The 20185-nt window shown below is 47.2% G+C and overlaps 1 protein-coding gene across 7 annotated transcripts in view; it reads left to right on the forward strand.

Annotated features, from left to right (window-relative positions):
* LOC132388608 (NACHT, LRR and PYD domains-containing protein 12-like) overlaps positions 1-7322 on the forward strand; it is a 46167-nt gene extending 38845 nt beyond the window's left edge. For all 7 annotated transcript variants that reach the window (XM_059960981.1, XM_059960986.1, XM_059960985.1 and 4 more), the window contains 7 exons: positions 1128-2865; positions 3747-3833; positions 3989-4159; positions 5464-5634; positions 5790-5960; positions 6260-6427; positions 6591-7322. In XM_059960981.1, the coding sequence (XP_059816964.1) occupies positions 1128-2865; positions 3747-3833; positions 3989-4159; positions 5464-5634; positions 5790-5960; positions 6260-6427; positions 6591-6747 (2663 nt within the window). In that variant the 3' untranslated portion in view covers positions 6748-7322. The remainder of the gene's footprint in view (positions 1-1127; positions 2866-3746; positions 3834-3988; positions 4160-5463; positions 5635-5789; positions 5961-6259; positions 6428-6590) is intronic.
* Positions 7323-20185: the final 12863 nt, after the last annotated feature.

The raw sequence follows: 20185 nt of genomic DNA on the forward strand, positions 1-20185 counted from the left end.
CCCAATGCATCACCAGTATCCCAGCCTACCTTCCATCAGGGACATTTATACAGAAAGCTCCGGAAAAGGGCCAGTAGAATCAGGAAGGATCCCACCTATCCTGCCTATGGGCTGTGTGCCCCTCTCCCATGAGGTAGGAAGCTACGTAGCTTCCACAGCAGGCCCAGCAGGCCCAGCAGGCTCAGAATCAGTTACTTTCCTCAAGCAGTAACACTGATCAACACCTTGAATGGCTAAGAAACCCCTCCACAACTAACAAACCCCACCCCACCACCAGCACGATTTTAAAGTTGTCTATCAGAACCACCTGAGTTCAGAGTGACTCCTGTATCGAACGTATTTATTTATATTTTTCATTGCATACATTATCTGAGTTTTTGTGCTGCATTTGATCAGGAATAACAATTATCTCTTTCTCCTTTACACTTGTGTATCTTCAATCTGGAATCTGTTGAGTATTTACAACACATACTCTTTCAGAGACACGAGACTGAAGATCTGCCGTCTCAAACCATTTTCTGAAAGAACTCAGTGAGCTGAGCAGCGTCTGTAATGACGGAAGGGGTGAATTGTCTCTGTTTTCTGTCAAATGCTGACTGTCTCAATCTCGTGAACAAGACATTGACATTTTCTCCACCAATCACCCAGCCACAGTGCACGTGCTGACCAACAAATACACTTTGTACGCTGGATCAGTAATGTTGGGAGGGGAGGGGGCGCTGTGATTCTCTGGCCTGTTCCTTTGAGAGAATGGCCACTACCCTTTTCTACATCTCCATACACCACATCAACAGCGAGCTTTCAAAGTTCTTCCACAGGAACAATGACAGCTGGGACAGTAGTGGGAGATTGTTCGGTACGGGACAGTCGGGGGATGGTAAACTACCAGGGAAATGCTCACCTTCACAACACAACTAATGTGGAAATGTGATGATCTGGTGTTTATCCAGACCAGGCCTCTCTGTTCAGTCGGGGGTCTGTTAATCGAATTTATTTTACATCACCAGCATCCATTGATGAATCCAGTTAATGCAATAGATTTGAGCTAACCCTTGTGTGCTTAAATACTGAGTTCTGAGTTGTCAGTTGTCAGCTAACAGTTTGTCCACTGTCTGTTCTCATGGAAGATGTTCAACAGAAACACAAGGAGACTCTGCGGGCACAAACTGAAACACTGAGAGTGAACACGATCCTGATGAGGGAGAAGGTGAAGGTTTTCCAGCTGGTTGATCGATACGCTGAGCTCACGGTCATTTCTACTGTTCGAGATCGGAGACTGGTGGAACATGAGCTGCTGGCAAGAGGCAGAGACCATGAGGAATGGAGAGAAACACATCTCTGTGGACAGCTGGAAATAATCCGGACGGATCAGTTATTCCAGAGCAGCTTTTCCCGAAATATCTCCACATCTGGGAGTTCGGCAGCAGTGGCCGGAGTCCCAGGGATTGGGAAAACAACAATGGTTCAAAAGATTGCTTATGACTGGGCGACAGGGAAAATATACCAACAGTTCCAGTTTGTCTTCAGTTTCAAATTCCGGGATTTAAACTCAATTAACAACAGAATAAACCTGAGGGAACTGATTCTGGATCAATATCCTTACTTTGGGAACATCTTGAGAGAGGTCTGGAAGAACCCAGAGGGATTGCTGTTTATATTCGATGGTTTAGATGAATTCAAAGACAAAATCGATTTTGCAGACAGTCGGAGAGATACAGAACCCAAGCACCAGTGCCCAGATCCCGAGTGGTGGTGTGAAGTGTCTGACATTGTGTACAGTTTAATCCAGGGCAAGCTGCTCCCAGGGTGTTCAGTGCTGGTGACCACCCGTCCCACAGCGTTACATTTATTGGAAAAGGCGGAGATCAGTGTTCGGGCTGAAATCCTGGGATTTGTTGGTGAAGAACGGAAGGAATATTTATTTAGGCATTTTGAAGATCAGACAGTGGCGGCAGCTGTTTTCAAACACGTGAAGGAGAACGAAATCCTGTACACCATGAGCTACAACCCCTCCTACTGCTGGATCCTCGCTCTGACACTGGGCCCCTTCTTCACAGAAAGAGTCACGGACCCGCAGCGAGTTCCCAAGACCATCACCCAGCTGTATTCCTACTATATTTACAACATCCTGAAAAACCACGGCCGTGAGATTGAGAACCCCCGTGATGTGTTACTCAGGGTTGGTCAGATGGCCTTCAGAGGAGTGTCCGAGAAGAAGATTGTGTTTACAGATGGAGATTTGATCAACTACAATCTGCAGCCTTCTCAGTTCCTGTCCGGGTTCCTGATGGAGCTTTTGGAGAGAGAGGATTCTGCCCGCTGTGTGGTGTACACATTCCCACACCTCACCATCCAAGAGTTTGTAGCTGCAGTCGCACAATTTCTGATCCAAGATGGCAGAGATAATATGAAACAGCTCACTGAAGCCCACTGCGTGAAGGATGGGCGGTTTGAGGTATTTCTCCGTTTTGTTGCTGGTCTCTCCAACCCAATGACAGCTCGGGGTCTGGAGGAGTTTCTGGGCCCATTTCCCAATGAAACGACCTGCCAGGTGATTGACTGGGTGAAGGAGGAGGTTAAACGCCAGAGTGGAAACATAAAGAATGAAGCTGGGAAAAGGAGTTTCCTGAACACATTGCACTACCTGTTTGAGTCTCAGAATCGTAGACTCGCTCAGGCCGCACTGGGATCTGTGAAAACACTTTCATTCTGTGGAATGACACTGACCCCGATTGACTGCACGGTCCTGTCTCATGTCATCGGACTCTGTGATACAATAAAACACCTCGACCTGCAGGACTGCCACATTCAGTGTGAAGGAATCCAGCGGCTGGGACCCGGGCTGCACAAGTGCCAGGAGTTGAGGTAACTTGATTTATCTCTCATTCTGAACTGTGAAACTGTTCCATTGTGTTGCTTCATTGTAAAAGAATTTCAGTAAATTTGTAGTAAATCAGATTGTGAAGAATTGTGACAAATGCCCGGGGCATCGGTCAGTCATTCCCCAAGGACGGGAGGGTTCTGTTTCCTTGTGAAGGGATGTTGCAGACTTCATTAGATCAGTGAATGACGGCCATTGGTTTAATGGTAGTAAATCACAGGAATGGCCGTGTTTCTCGCTGCCTGTGACACGTCCATTGACAATGTTCCTTCTCACTTTTACTGACAGCCAGACCGACACTGACTGCAGCAGGTGGGTCAGAGATTCACACCCCCTTCCCGGTGAGGGACAAGAGACCATCAGCAGAATGTCCCAGTGAGAAGGAAAGAAATACCATTGTGAGATTGTCCTCCCCTGCCATTCCCCATGTGTGACTATCACCATCAGTCCATCTGGGCCGCAGTTCAGGTCCGCCCCTCCCGTCTTCCTATCCCTTTTACTCAGGTTGTGTCTGTTCCACCATCTCCCATCGACACTTTCCCATTCACAAATCCTCCTCAATGTGGGACTTTCTCCCATCATTCATCCCTGCCCTTCCCGACCCTCCCACGTCAGGAACACTTTTCTAACCATCGGAGAATGTGACAGAATATGTGGAGTTTACAGGGTCACACCGACATTCTAAATTACTGACATTCGGTGAATAACCTGGAGCTGGGCAGTGAGGGACACTGACAGTGATGGGAACCCCAATCAGTGATTTACTGAATTGTTTAATGTTTCTTGAAAACACCCGAGTTAGCGAAACTCCCTCAGACAAACGGTTTAAATCACTTTGTTCATCAATCTGTCTGTTTGTGTTTAGACTCGGTGGGAATGAACTGGGATATTCAGGAGTGAAACTGGTGTCTGCAGCTCTGAGGAACCCGGAGTGTAAAATACAGAAACTGGGGTAAGTACCAGACTGTGGGAGATTGTGTTTACAGTCACTGGGTGTCTGACACTGAACATTAATGTGATCAGTAATTGTGTTACTGATAAACACTGGGGATTTGTACCGTCTCCTGTCTCTCTGTGTCCTTCACCCTCACTCTCTCTCATCTCCAGGCTGAGTGATGTCGGTCTCACAGATTCTGGTGCCGAGGATCTCGTCTCCGCTCTCAGTACAAACCTATCACTGTCAGAACTGGACCTGAGTGGTAATAAACTGCTAGCTTCCGGAGTGAAACTGGTGTCTGCGGCTCTGAGCAACCCGGAGTGTAAAATACAGAAACTGGAGTAAGTACAAGACTGTGGGAGATATCGGTTCTCCTGGGATTCAACCGCAACCCGTTCTTCCTCTGCAGGCAGGCCACACCTGGTCCAAAGGAGGTCCCAGTGATCCAGAAATCTGAATCCCTGCCTCCTGCTCCAATCCCTCAGCCACGCATTCATCCCCCACCTCATCCTATTCCCATTCTCACTGTCACATGGCACAGGCAGTAATTCCGAGATCACTACCTTTGAGGTCCTGCTTCTCAACTTTCTTCCTAACGCCCTGTAGTCTGTTTCCAGGACCTCTTCCCTTTTCCTCCTATGTCACTGGTACCAATATGTACCACAAACTCTGGTTGTTCTCCATCCCACTGCCGGATGTCAAGGACGCGAACTGAATCATTCCGGACCCTGGCACCTGGGAGGCAAACTACCATCCGAGTTTCTTTCTTGCGTCCATAGAATCGTCTGTCTGATCCCCTAACTCTAGAGTCCCCATACTCTGCTGCTATCCTCTTCCTTTCCCTACCCTTCCGAGCCACAGGGGAAAACTCTGTGCCAGAGGGACCACTATTGCTTCAAACCGCACCCCTCCACGTAGACCGTCCCCCCCCTCCAGCAGTACTCGAAGAGGAGTACTTATTGTCATGGGGTGCCACAGGGTGCTCTCTAGAACTAACTCTTCCCACGGCTACTGTTGCTCCGCCCAGATATGCCGTTCCCCACTCCAGCAGCACTTGATTAGGGGTACAGCCACAAGGGTACACTCTAGTACCTGCTTCTTGCCCTTCCCTCTCCTGACTGTGACCCAGTTCCTCGGTCTCCCGTGGCCCCGGTGTGACCACCTGCCTGTAACTCCTCTCTATCACCTCCTCGCTCTCCCTGACCAGACGAAAGTCATCGAGATGCATCTCCAGTTCCCTAACTCGGTCCCTAAGGAGCTGCAGCTCGACGCACCGGGTGCGGATGTTGCCGTCCGGTAGGGTGGGAGTCTCCAGGATCCCTACATCTGACACCGAGCACAGAAACCCAGCCTCACACACATACTCTCTGTCTGTATTGTAAACAGATAACCTACCTCGCCTCGACCCTTCATCGCCGAAGCCCCGTTGAGCCAAAGCCTTCCTCCTCTGTCTCCCGCTCCTCTGACGCTCGCTCTGTAAACCTGACTTCCTTTTAAACTCTTCTCGCTGTTCACACTGGCCGACTTGCGCAGTCGTGCTGACGAAAAAAGAAAATCAGTAATTGTGTTACTGATAAACACTGCGGATTTGTACCGTCTGCTGTCTCTCTCTCCGTCGTTCACCCTCACTCTCTCTCATCTCCAGGCTGAAACGTGTCGGTCTCACAAATTCTGGTGCCGAAGTTCTCGTCTCCTCCTTCAGTACAAACCCATCACTGACGGAGCTGAGCCTGAGTGTTAACAGTCTGGGCGATTCCGGAGTGAAACGAGTGTCTGCGGCTCTGAGGAACCCGGAGTGTAAAATACAGAAACTGTGGTAAGTACTAGACTGTGGGAGATGTTGTTCACAGTCACTGGGTGTCTGATACTGAACATGAATGTGATCAGTAATTGTGTTACTGATAAATACTGGGGATTTGTACCGTCTCCTGTCTCTCTGTGTCCTTCACCCTCACTCTCTGTCATCTCCAGGCTGTGTGATGTCGGTCTCACTGATACTGGTGCTGAGGATCTCGCCTCCGCTCTCAGTACAAACCCATTACTGAGGGAACTGAGCTTGAGTGGTAATAAACTAAGAGATTCAGGAGTGAAACTGGTGTCTGCGGCTCTGAGAAATCCGGAGTGTAAAATACAGAGACTGTGGTAAGTACCAGACTGTGGGAGATTGTGTTTACAGTCACTGGGTGTCTGACACTGAACATTAATGTGAGCAGTAATTGTGTTACTGATAAACACAGGAGGTTTGTACCGTCTCCTGTCTCTCTGTGTCCTTCACCCTCACTCTCTCTCATCTCCAGACTGTGGGAGATTGTGTTTACAGTCACTGGGTGTCTGACACTGAACATTAATGTGATCAGTAATTGTGTTACTGATAAACACAGGAGGTTTGTACCGTCTCCTGTCTCTCTGTGTCCTTCACCCTCACTCTCTCTCATCTCCAGGCTCAGTAATGTCGGTCTCACAGATTCTGGTGCCGACGATCTTGTCTCTGCTCTCGGTACAAACCCATCACTGACGGAGCTGTACCTGGAATTAAACTCGCTCACAGACCGATCTGTCTCCGCTCTCCGCCGCCTCATACTGACCCTCCCGAGTCTGGAGGTGATCGGGTGAGTGTTTGTGTTAATGTTCAATGTGATAAAATATCAGCGGATCCGCGGGTTTTCTGGTGGTATTTGTCTGTGAGCGTTGTTGAAACATTAACCCCAGTCCCCTGTTACAGATACTGTTGTGCAATCGTTTATTTTATCTTTAGTCTCCCATCTGTTTCAGGCTGTACGGGAATCAGTTCAGTGAGACCGGGAAGAACGAACTGGGACCTCTGCAGGGAGTTAGACACGGACTGAAAGTGATCCTGAACATCAGAATGTGTGAACATCCCCATCACGGGGTGGCGTCATTTAAGCCGATTCCCCGCCCGACCCTTTAACTCACACCCTCCCCTTTAAATCCCCCCCCCCTTAAATTTAATGGCGCGCTTCAGGCGTAATTCCCAACGGTTTTAACGGAAGTGGTTCCTGTGTCGTTCGTTTCGCTCCCGCATTGACGTTTTTCCGCCTGTATCTGGCTCCTGTCCAGGAAAGCTGCTTTCGCCGGACATTCGCGTTCGACTCCCCCATGTGACACCCCGGGGAACGGCACAGACTGGAAGATCCTGAGGATGGCGATTTTATTTCTGGGACACCAGGGTCCTGCGGTGAGGGGGGGGGGTGAATTTTCCGGGCGAGAATCATTTTGCTCCCTTTGCTGATGGAGTGACCCTGGATCTGCAGCGATCCCGGACACGGCCCGAAAGTGTGATTTTAAAATCATCGGTTCCCCGATGCAGTGTGACGCTGAGAAACGGGACTCATTGTTCAAACTGTCACTCCTTGTCGCCGGTCAGTTAATTGTCTGCGACTGTGAGTGAGTCGGGAGCAGCTTATTTAGTCCCGCACATCAGAAGCTCACACATTGTTTAGTTTACATTTGTCATGATGAAATCAATAAAACGCTGTAACTTCCCGTCTTGGTGTCGGACTTCGGTCTCATTAGAGGAGAAACAGTGACCTGGGGTTACTGCTGCCCCCATGCGTCTGAGCTCCTCACACTGGTAGAGCAGCGTCTCAGCGTCTGGGTGCTGAGGATCTGATCTCCATCGTGGCTAACTGCGTTGAGCCACATCATTCCATCACACACTCCCTGGGTCAGACAGAGTGAATCTCCCTCCACACCGTCCCATCACAAACTCCCGGGGTCAGACATAGTGAATCTCCCTCCACACCGCCCCATCACGAAATCCCGTGGTCAGACAGAATGAATCTCCCTCATCACTGTCCCATCACACACTCCCGGGGTCAGCCAGAGAGAATCGCCCTCCACATCATTCCATCACACACTCCCGGTGTCAGACAGAGTGAATCTCCCTCCACACCGTCCCATTACACACTCCCGGTGTCAGACAGAGTGAATCTCCCTCCACGCTGTCTCATGACACACTCCCGGGGTCAGACAGAGTGAATTTCCCTCCGCACCGTCCCATCACACACTCCCGGGGTCAGACATAGTGAGTCTCCCTCCACACCGTCCCATCACGCACTCCCGGGATCAGACATGGTGAATCTCCCTCCACACCGTCCCATCACACACTCACGGGGTCAGACAGAGTGAATCTCCCTCCGCACCGTCCCATCACACACTCCCTGATTCAGACACAGTGTGAATCTCCCTCCGCACCGTCCCATCACACACTCCTGGGGTCAGACAGGGTGAATCTCCCTCCACACTGTCCCATCACGCACTCCCGGGGTCAGACATAGTGAATCTCCCTCCACACCGTCCCATCACACACTCCCGGGGTCAGACACAGAGTGAATCTCCCTCCACACCGTCCCATCACACATTACCGGGGTCAGACACAGAGTGAATCTCCCTCCACACCATCTAATCACACACTGCCGGGGTCAGACACAGAGTGAATCTCCCTCCACTCCGTCCCATCACACACTCCCGGGGCTAGACACAGAGTGAACCTCCCTCCACACCGTCCCATCACACACTCCTATGGTCAGACACAGGAAAAAAAGAAGTCTGTAGTTTTCGAGTTGAAACAGATTACAGAGGAGACTCTCAACACTGTGTTCACCTTGGAACTGTATCTCGTGGAACCAGACAGACACACACACACACACACACACACACACACACACACACACACACACACACACACACACACACACACACACACACACACACACACACACATACACACTAGACGGGAGGGCAGCAGTGTGCACAGAACAGGAGAGGTTGGGAGGGGGCACAAACGGGCAGGGGAGTACAGATGAAATCCTAAACATAGCGGTTAACAATCTGGTCGAGAAGTAGCCCACGATGAAATCGAAGCTGAGGATAATTTTGCAAAACACACCTTCCCGTCCTTTCCCACGGTCCGCACACCTCACAGGATACCGTCCCTTCCCGTTCACTAACACGGAGCGCGATCCCAAACAAATGCCAATGTTTCCCATTCATTCCCACCATCCGCACTCTCAATGAATCCCACCCCTTCCCATTCACTCCAACCATCTGCATTCCGAACGGGATGTACACCTACCTATTCGCTTATGTCGTCCAAACTTCCAAAGTATCCCACCTCTTCCCATTCAGTCACACCGTTTGCCTCCCAGTGGGTCCTGCTCCTTCCATTTCACTCCAACCGTTTGCCTGCTAGTGGGGACACGCCCCTTCCCATTTACCCCCATCGTCTGCACCGCTTCCCAATCACTTCTATCGTCCGAACTCCCAATGAGACCTCTTCCGGTTCATCTCCAACGGGTCTGTGAACCTGAAAATTGGCGGGGACGCCCGAATTCCGTGTTTGACAGAACTCGAAGCGGGGTTTACGAAATTTGACGATAACGCCGATGGGTTTATCAGTTGCTAGGAAAGTAAAGGGTGGTGTGGATGTTGACGGCTTTGTAACACTGACGTTGCTCATCTCCTGGCGGAGACGATTGATAACATCGGACGGAAGGACTTTCAGCACGTCTTCCTGAAGATGGCTGGGGTGGAGGTGGGTGTGAGAGAGGTTTATGGTTTCCGTGTACCCACGCCGGAAGATTCATTGTGCCCGGTTCCCGGTGTCCACATAACACACAGGAAGTTAGACAGTGCACGGTTTCCCTTCTCCACATCCCAAGCTGGGAATTTTGCCAGGCACGGTTCTCGATCTCTGTCTCCACACCGAGAGTTTTACCGCGCACGGTGTCGTTTCCTGGTGTCTGTATCCTCCTCTCTCCACGACACTCGGAGTGATGACGCACAGGATCCGGAGATGAGGATGTCGGATCGGTCTCTGTTGTTTGAGATATATTTACTGCTTTTGATAAACAGTCTGCGCAATCGAGTGGAGAGATGTCGAGAGTGTCTGTCCTGCGAGGGGTTCCTGATTGAAAATGGTGAATTGGGAGGGAACGACAGATGGATTTAGAATGGTCAATAGGGAGGGGGTAAAAGCTTGACTGAAAATGGTCTGCAGGGATCGCAAGACCCTGCAGCGGATAGTGAGGTCAACTGAGAAGATAATCGGGGTCTCTCTTCCCGCCATTACGGACAATTACAAAACACGCTGCATCCACGAATCAAACAGCATTATGCAGGACCCGACGCACCCCTCATATGAACTCTTCTCCCTCCTGCAGTCTGAGAAAAGGCACCTAAGCATTCGGGCTCTCACGGCCGGACCATGTGACAGATTCTTGCCCCCAAGCTATCTATCTTAATATCCTGCTCCACGTCCCCTCGTCCTGTCTCTATATCCTTGATCTAATCCCAAATCTCTTCCTCATCCCGGCTGCTCGCTAATCTACGATTTTTCTCTATCTCCCGTCGTGGTCTCTCCGTCTCCCTCACTGGCTTTTCTCCCCGTCTCACTCTCCTCCCTCCCCAGTCGTTTTCCCTTCGTCCCAGATTCCCTCTCTCCGACAGTCTCTTTCAAAGATAAAAGCAAATTTATTGTGGAAGTACATCTACCGTCACCATATACAGCTCTGAGATTCAGTTTAGAAACATGGAAAACCTACAGCACCATCCAGGCCATTCGGCCCACAAAGATGTGCTAAACAAGTCATTTTCTTGCAGGCATACACAAAAACAACATAAAATAATGATCATAATAGAATCAATGAACTATACCTGCTGATGGTAATTGAGCAGGGTTTCCTTCCTCCGGAGTCCTTCTCCACTATCTCCTCACCACAGTCTGTCTGCCTCAGATTCTGAGACCCTGTCCATACTCTCTACTCCAGAGCTCTTTCTTTCCCGTCTCTCTCGTCTCTCTCTCTCTCACTCTCTGCCGTCTGCCTCTCTTTCCCCATCGTCTCAATGGTGACGTGGAGTGTGAGAAGTGTGGTGGGGTAAATGTCTCTCTCTCTCTGTCTCACACACACACACACACACACACTTTCCCACGGTAGGAAGTGCGAGGAAGAGAAGGATTGTTATAGAGAAAAAGTTTAGAGGGAGTAGAAATAAAGAGAGGGACAGGCAGACAAATACGGGAGAGGACAGAGAAAAACAGAAGGCAAACCCGAGGGAGAGTGTAAGAGATTAAGTCCGAGAGAGCGATGAGTGACACCGAGAGAGGGAGAGACTGAGAGAAAGAAAGACAGAGAAATCAAGAGAATGAGAGGGAGGGAGGGAGAGAGAGAGAGAGGGGGGGGAGAGAGAGAGAGAGTGAGGCAGAGAGTCAGCGTATAAAAAGTGTGATAGTTAAAGAGGGAGTGAGAGGGAGAGATACGGAGAGAGACAGTGAGTGTCAGGATCAGTGTCAATCGGAGACGAGATTCGGACGGAACAGCGACGCGTGAAAGGCTCCATTCAGAGCAGCAGAAACTCGCACCGCAGCTCGGGAACAGGAGGAACTGGCGACCGGAGCGAGAATGGGAAACTTCCCATGGTGCTAATTTGGTGACTGTGTTTGTGTCAGAGAGAATGGAACTTTCAAATTCCCTGTCTGCGTGTGTGTAGCTCCCTCACCATCTTCTCTCGTCTGACCACACGCATCACCGCCTCCAACTCCCCCATCCTCCCCCCCGTCACCATCTTCACTCAGCAGTATGTCAGTAAATCTCCAGAAAAGCTCAATACTGACCTCCATTAGAATAGTCGGAAAGTTCTGAGCAATTGGGAAACGAGTGTGCCCGGACCTTTGGTTTTATCAGCTTGAGCCGAGAGAAATAAAATAATACGTATTGACGTGTACAACACACATATCACATAATATCCCGGTCTGTCACCAATCTGGATATTTTACAAAGGAAAATAAGGACTGAAATGAGGAATTTTAGAAAACACCATGTACACTCGAACCCACTAACATTAACGCCACCTGGGAAAGAAGGATGAACAGAATAAGACATAAATACTTTACAGAACAGTCAGATAAATCATCTAAGGATATATTTTCATTAACGGAAACATGATTAACCACTCCAACGAACATATACTATTCTGGTAAGAAGTACACGAAACTGAAATTAAATGAAAGTACAAGGATGAAATAGGAACGAAGTATCACGACAGTAGACACTGTTAACCAATGGATTAGCATGAACTCCAGACCCGGCAACATCCTTGTACCACAGAAACGATTTTCTTGTAGTCACAACGGGGAACCAACTTTCCCGATTCAACGGATTTGCTTCATAAAAGACCCGGGCAAGTTTCTTTTCTCACAAATCTTTCTCTCTCCAACAAGTAAAAACCCAGCGGTCACCAAAGGCTGAAGCCTGCAGTAACTGAGTGACTTTTGTATTTCCATCGGACAATATATTATACCCTAGACAAACGATCGAGCTATTTCTTATTGATGATTATTATTATACCCGCGCTTTTAGATTAAGTATTGACGACGTATATTATCTGAATGTTTGTATTAATCTTATTTGTCTGCTCCCTTGTAGATAAAGCCTTTTAAAAATAGTACCATCAGACGTCAACGGACCTCTCTATCCTTGCTGGTAAGTAATCCAGTTACAGGAATTCATAATACTAGTTATCCTAATTTCATTCTTCAGTTGGTGCCCGGCTGCTTTGTAAATCTACAGTAATCTCTGATCCTTGCTTTCTAATCCTGAGGTCAGCTTCCTAAAGCTTCTTTCTTCCTCTTGACCAGATATTTCACATCGTTTGTCGACCTTAGTTCCTTCACCCTACCGTCATTCCCCTGTCTGAATGGAGCAAACCTGTCCAGAACCCCGTGTAAGTGCAGGCTAAAATATATTCACATTTCTGTTGTGCATTTTCCAGGACATATCCGTTCCTGATTTATGCTTTGATATTCCAACCTAATAACATTATAATTCCACTTACACAGTTAATAACCTTTGGAACTGACATGGGGCTGTGGGACGGGAGCGGGCAGTGTGAGTTATTTGGAACCAGACACGGGGCAGTGAGCAGAGAGTGGGGCAAAGGGATGGGTATCGGGAATGACACGAGCTTGTGGGGACACAGCCGGGCATTGAAATTACTTGGTGACTGACTTGGGCCTGTGTGATTAGCGTATGCAACCCTTTTACGAAAGGAGGGTGTTGGACCCCTTATAATTTGCAAACCGACACAACCGATGGACGGACGGTGCAATAGCCACTGCTCGACACACCGTCCTTACACATCTGGAGAAGAAGGATGCTTATGTGAGAATGCTATCCTTGGACTACATTACCATAATTCGATACCATAATTCTCCGCAGGCTCGACAGGAAGCTCAGTGATCTTGTCATTGACTCCGCCTCTCAGATCGCCAGTATGTTGTAAGAGTGGGCTCCCTTACCTCCACCCCTCGGACTTTCATCACTGGAGCCCTCAGTGCCATGTACTGAGTACCTCCCTTACTCTCTATATACCAATGTCTGTATCGCCACACACAGCTCAAGTCTGTTAAGTAAATTTGCCGATGATACTATATTGATTGGACTAATCTCTAAATATAACGGAGTGGCCTACACTTGTCCTGTCTAAAGTTCTTGCGCATATCTTTAGAAGATAGTTCTACTATTTATTTAATTAATTTTTCTATCTTTGATGATGAAGGAGCGATCGACTGCCTATACAGGGTTTGTCAACCTATAATACTTATTATTATGTTTTAATTGTTTTTAGCTCAAGCTGGTATAACTTGAGGCACAGCGGTGGCTAAGCACACTCATTTCTCAGTTTGCAAGGGAATTGTGTGCTCAGATCGCTGGGATGTCTTCAATGGACGGACTTGAGTGGTTCACTTGATCTTCCATACTGACCATTTCTTCAGGTTTCTGGATTGTGCTCTCATTTGAGTTTAGTGGTGTGTATTTTGTATTAGTTTTACACATGCCGGCATGCAGTGCTCAGCTCTGGTTTCGTTAAGAAAAACATATCCTGAGGAGGTTCTTTTTAATTAACACCCCTCCTCTTCTCCCAGTTTCACTGATGAAATACCTCCTTGTTATTCTTCCTCTTCTGCCCACTACCCTTCTTACTCTCTCTTATAATCTTTTTTTTTTAAAAGTCAATAAATCTAGAGTACCGTGGACAGAAGTGAGTATAAATCCCACTGCTAATGAGAAAATCTGCTTTGGACGCTGGAACGCCCAGAGGTGGATAAGAATCCTGTATCACATGATGTAAACCCCAGGGTTCAGAGAGAGGTAGTTGAAGATTTTGACAAGAGTTTGGTCTATAATTCCAAGAAATACCCCTATTATCATTCGTCAACAAATGAATAACATTTTCCACCCTTCAATCTTCTAGTTCTACTTTTGTGGCCAGCGAAGACGCACATACAATGTCCAAAAGCGCAGTAATATCTTCGCTCTCTTTCCCAAATTACCTGGTATCCCAAATTCAGGTATCGGAAAATAATCTATCACAATGTTTTACAAGTTTCCATCGCATCCTCTTTCTGGCAGATCTGCCTTTTTACGCTGTGTTCCCATTGGTCAATGTATTCAGTAAGGAGCTTCACTGCCTCCTTGGACTCCCGAGACGAGCTTTCCTCTGATCTGCCCACACTCACTCCAGTCTCTTCCTGTTCTGCACAGTGCTACTCGTCAAGGTCTTCGCAAGTCCCTTTCTAAATCTTCTGTCCATTGTTAAATTATTTCCTGTGTACATTGTGACTCGACATAACCCGAGATGATTTTTTCTTCCTACTGTTTAAGTTTCGTTCTTTCTTCCTCTTGACGAGTTGTTACAACTTTCTTGTCACCCAGGGTTACTTTACGTTATCATCCTTTCCCTGCGTCAACGAGAAAAGCCTAACTGAACCCCATGTCAGTTGTCCCTAAACAATCTCCACTGATCTGTTGCGCATTTCCATGAGTACAACATTTCACAATGTACGTTCCCAAGTTCCTGCCAGGTAACACCATATATTGCAGACCCCCAATTCCAGGCTCTCTTCTCCTATCCCTGTGCAATGTGACTGTCGGGGAGATCTGTCACCGGACCGGTTTGCTTTTCTAAGAGTAGATCCGGTATCGACTGTTTGCGGGTCCGCCTTTCTTCTTATAGTGACATGATCCATCCTGGACACAGCTGAGAAATTATGCCATACCTGAACCGGTTACCGGACCCTGTCCATTTTGAAATATCTTAAAACAGGAAAGTCCTGAAGCCATCCCTGCCCTTGTGACAATTCAGTGTCTGTGATGACTTGAACCAATGTAACACTAACGCCAGCAGCATTGAACGTTTGCATTGCTACCTTTCAGAACTGTATGAAGTAATCAATCTTCCGACAATTCTGCAATTTCCGGAATATGATTGTTTGAATTAATTACATATTTGCCAAACCATTTCATTGTAAAACGGCTTTAATTGAAATCTCCGCTGACTTATCATTAAACAGCTGCGTTATCTACACAGATGGCCATTTAATGTAAACACATACTTCATTCCATTGCTCAGCTCTTCTCTGAATTTCCTCTGTGTCAGTGTATAGATTCAAGTATTGGTGCACATGCTGAGCATTTGCAACATGAACCCAAATTGCTGAAGGATGTATACTGGGGAACTCAAATATCTGTCCTCGTAGAAATAGTTTTCCAATTGCCATTTCAGGGAATGGGCTACATTGGGCATCCAAAATAATATGAAATTAGCTGATATAGAAAACAACAAAATCACTGATTTTCTGCGATTTTCCACCTCGGCATCTTTCTGATTGTCGCTGCTGTGCCCATGCTTTCTGCGGACTCTATTTGCCACAACGATATGCCTTACGGTTAACCCGTTAAACACCAGGATTAAGCCTATTGGTAGCAATGGTGTTAAAATACAGTCCAGTATTGCGTATCCTCTCCACACGGGTGAAGTAGCGTATTCATGTGTGCCGGTGCACCGCCACGGCGTGTTGTCAATGATGACGTAAGGTTCAATGGCAAAGTAAATCAGGACACATCTCCCGCAGCTCACGATAACCACGGTCACGATAACCACCGTTGCTGTTCTCTCGGTGCAGTATCGGTTCCGCAGCTTTTGGCAACATATTGCGATGAAGCGATCGAAGGTAAAACTGACCGACAACCAAACAGAACAGTCCGTCGTTACGGTCACAAATACAAGTGTCAGAGCGCATACAGGAGTGATGAGCAGGGATCTTGAATAAATGTAGATAAAGTTGGTCTGTTCCACTAGAGCAGCAACGATAACTACCATCAGATCCGCTGTTGCCATTCCAACCAGGTAACGGGTGATGCATTTGGAGAGCCCGCATTTTCCCCGAGAGAGGATCACAATCGCCGTTAAATTAACTGCAAGAAATTGAAAATGCAAAAAGAAATATAATTAGACGAAATGATGATAAAGTCAGTCTATTCCACTAAAGTAACATCGATAACCCGCATCCGATCAGCAAAAGCCATTTCAACCAGGTTTAGGTGATGCATTTTCCCCGAGAGAGGATCACAGTCGCTGTTAAATTAAATACAAGATTATTGAAAATAAAATAGAAATATTGTTAGCAGCATCTCCGTGACTGCCCCCATTCTTCCGATGCTATGGAGGGTATAGTCTGTTTGGAAGTGGAAAGCGGGAATCCAGTGTGTGCGGTCTCGGTCGCTGCACTCCGGCTGGAGGACAATGACGGATGTGAGTGTCAGTGGATTGCCGACCTTCCCACAGTTTAGAGCGAGGCATCCGAGTTCCAGGACTCACGTACCGGTGAGCAGTCGATCGCCCCTGTTAACAACACCATTTCCGTTATTAGAGGAGAAAGAACAGACGGGATTATTTGTAGCCGTGACAAGTGCCATGAAGGAGATATAAAGCACGAGTTATCATGTAGTGACTTACAGAGGAACAGACCTACGTTTCATTTAAATAAGCTGCCACGTTGTTATAAGGTCGGAATGTCCACACTGATCGAGACTCCGACCTAGAAAAGCAGAGACCAGCATCACTTCAGAAAGCCTAGCGAGGTGAAATTGTGAAACAACGACAATATCAGCACCAACTTAATTGACAAAAGAAAGTAAACACTGCTATAGAAATACGGAAAGTAAAAATAAAACAATCAGATGCCCGAATCCTCCATTCCGGGAGCACGTTTCAGCCGTCGGTAGCATCTGTGCTTAGTAACAGTGCGGATACCGGAGCAGAGATACGACGGCACCAGACATAATGTGACCAGCTCCGGCATCATACCGGGGACACCAACCGCTACCAGTGTGGGATAGTAAATGGCTGCAATGTAGTAAATCGCCGGATATCCCATATTCCGTCAGAAGCAGCGTTCAGTTGTACGGAGCGTTTCAGCTGCTCAGGTTGACTGGGGTTCGGTTTAGCAGACTTTTATTGAGGTGAGAACAATTCCACTGAGACAATTAGCATGGCTATCACGTCAGGGACATTAGTGACAACCAACTGCACAAGCACTTACGTTAAACAATTTTTATTCACTCTGTCACCGTGCCATGAATTTGACTCCTCAAGGGATATTGCAATCTACTTACTTTAAAACAAAGTATAATGTGAATTTGCCAATTTAAATTCCATGACAACTGACCTCAGCTATTTAAACAGGACATTTTTGTATCAGTGTTCATGGAGGCGTTCATAATGAAGTCGATTTATTTTGTACATTCACCGGAGCACATGTGCTTCTAAAATTGAGGCAAGGAGTTTGTTCTGGCGGGTGAAATGGAGAACACTTCTTTATTAAAGGGGAATATCCGTTCACTCTTTTCTTTCGTTCGTTCCAGTCATTCCGGGCGGTTTGAGTGTTGGAAATCACAGTGAGAGCTGACACGTGTTACAACGACACAACTTAAAAGAGCCACAGCGATATTCCAGAGAGTGCCTTTAACAACATCCAGCCCAGGATCTTAAGGTACAAACTAACGGAGATGACAGTAGACTCACACATGGTGGCTTGGATAACGAACTACTTGACAGACAGACCTCAGTATGTGCGGTTGGGAGACTGTAGGTCTGACACGGTGGTCAGCAGCACAGGAGCACCGCAGGGGACCGTGCTCTCTCCAGTCCTGTTCACCCTGTACACATCAGACTTCCAATATAACTCTGAGTCCTGCCATGTGCAGAAGTTCGCTGATGACACGGCCATAGTGGGGTGTGTTAGGAATGGTCAGGAGGAAGGGTATAGGAAACTGATACAGGAGTTTGTGATATGGTGCAACTCAAACTACCTGCGTCTCAATATCACCAGGACCAAGGAGATGCTGGTGGACTTTAGGAGACCTAGGCCTCATATGGAGCCACTGATCATTAATGGAGAATGTGTGGAGCAGGTTAAGACCTACAAGTATCTGGGAGTGCAGTTAGACGAGAAGCTAGACTGGACTGCCAACACAGATGCCCTGTGCAGGAAAGCACAGAGTCGACTGTACATCCTCAGAAGGCTGGCGTCATTCAATGTTTGTAGTGAGATGTTGAAGATGTTCTATCGGTCAGTTGTGGAGAGCGCCCTCTTATTTGTGGTGGCGTGCTGGGGAGGTAGCATTAAGAAGAGGGACGCCTCACGTCTTAATAAGCTGGTAGGGAAGGCGGGCTCTGTCGTGGGCACAGAACTGGAGAGTATGACATCGGTGGCAGAGCGGAGGGCGCTGAGTAGGCTACGGTCAATCATGGAAAACCCTGAACATCCTCTGCACAGCACCAATCAGAGACAGAGAAGCAGCTTCAGCAGCAGGTTGCTGTCAATGAAATGCTCCTCAGACAGGATGAAGAGATCATTACTCCCCAACGCCATTCGGCTCTACAATTCAACCGCCAGAGGCAAGACATGTTAAAGTGCTGGGGTTAGGACTGAGCTGAAGTTACCACTTAATGCACTTTAGTAAACTATTTAAGAACGTTTTAAAAGCTATTTATTAATGCTTTTTGGGAGGGTAATTTAGGATGCATATCATATTTATACTGAGTTAAATAATGTATGTAATTAGTTTTGCTAAAATAAGTGTATGGGACACTGGAAAAATTTTGAATTTCCCCTTGGGGATGAATAAAGTATCTATCTATCTATCTATCTATCTATCTATCTATCTATCTATCTATCTATCTATCTATCTATCTATCTATCTATCTATCTATCTATCTATCTATCTATCTATCTATCAATCCTCTGCCAGTCAATAACTTGACCACCACACACCCGTGACCTGCGATGCAGTCTATTTAACTTTAAACATATTCTCAAACCTGCCAGAATTTTACCACTATTTCTCCATTCATTCTCTCTTTGAACAAAAGTAGCAAGTGAAATCTGTGAATCCTTCCAAGGCTTCCAAGGCTGGAACATTCCAAGGCTGTTCTCTTATTTGCAAAGAAGTTGTGTTTTTCTCCTGATTTACTGTCAGGTATATTGCCTTTCGAGCGTCACTATGGGCATGTGCAGAACAGCGGATGTGTTCAAGCTCACCTGTCAATCTGTCAATCACACTTCCTTCTGCTCCTGCAGTGCACCACTCCGTGCCGATTGTGGTTCTCGTACCGATGAGCGGCCCTCGGTTTATTGGAGAAAGTGTCACGACTCTATTTCCATTGTGGAACTCGTACTAATGTGCGGACCTCGTTTGACTCGAGAAAGTATCACCTCTGCCTTCAAATTCATCCTTCCAAAGTGAATCATTTCGTACTTTTCCGGATTGAGCACCATCTGTAACTTCTCAGCACTGTCACTGTCCTGTTGTAAACTCTGACTATCTTCTATACTATCCATAATTCCTCCAACTTCCAAATCATTGAAAATACAATAATTCACCGTTCGACTTCCTTATTCACATCATTTTTAAAGCACAGAAATCCGGGGGGGGGGGGGGGTCTCAGAACAGATCTCTGCCGGACACTACAGGCACCAGCGTCCAAAGGGAAGACGTTCCATCTACAACTATTCTCTGCCTTCTTAGGCATCAGTCCTGAATCCACAATCCACCTTTACCAGGATACCAATTTTTCTTACGTTCTGAAAGGTCCTGCCATGTTTAACCGAACCAGGCCCGTGAAAGATGATCTGCCCCTCACAAAGCCATACTGATTCTCCCAAATCAGGTAATGCATCTCCAAATTCATCTAAATCCTGTGTCTAAGAATGTTCTGCAATAATTTGCCCGTCACTGAGGTAGGAGTCACCGCTGCCAGCAGTCACCCAGCGATTTTCCTGACCACACAAGAGGACTTAACTATCCTATGTATTTTTTTCAAAGGTTCCAACACATCCTTTCTCTTAACTTCGATATGTTGTCGCACATCACCCGTTTAACGCTCTCCTCACAAACGTCCCTCTGACTGGTGAATACTGTACTGAAGACTTCATTCAGGACCAGCATTACTTTCCCTGAACTCAGGGGCTTATTTCATCTTCTATCCCCAACAGGTCCTACACT

Source organism: Hypanus sabinus, unplaced genomic scaffold, assembly GCF_030144855.1.
Source record: "Hypanus sabinus isolate sHypSab1 unplaced genomic scaffold, sHypSab1.hap1 scaffold_366, whole genome shotgun sequence".
Lineage (NCBI taxonomy): Eukaryota > Metazoa > Chordata > Chondrichthyes > Myliobatiformes > Dasyatidae > Hypanus > Hypanus sabinus.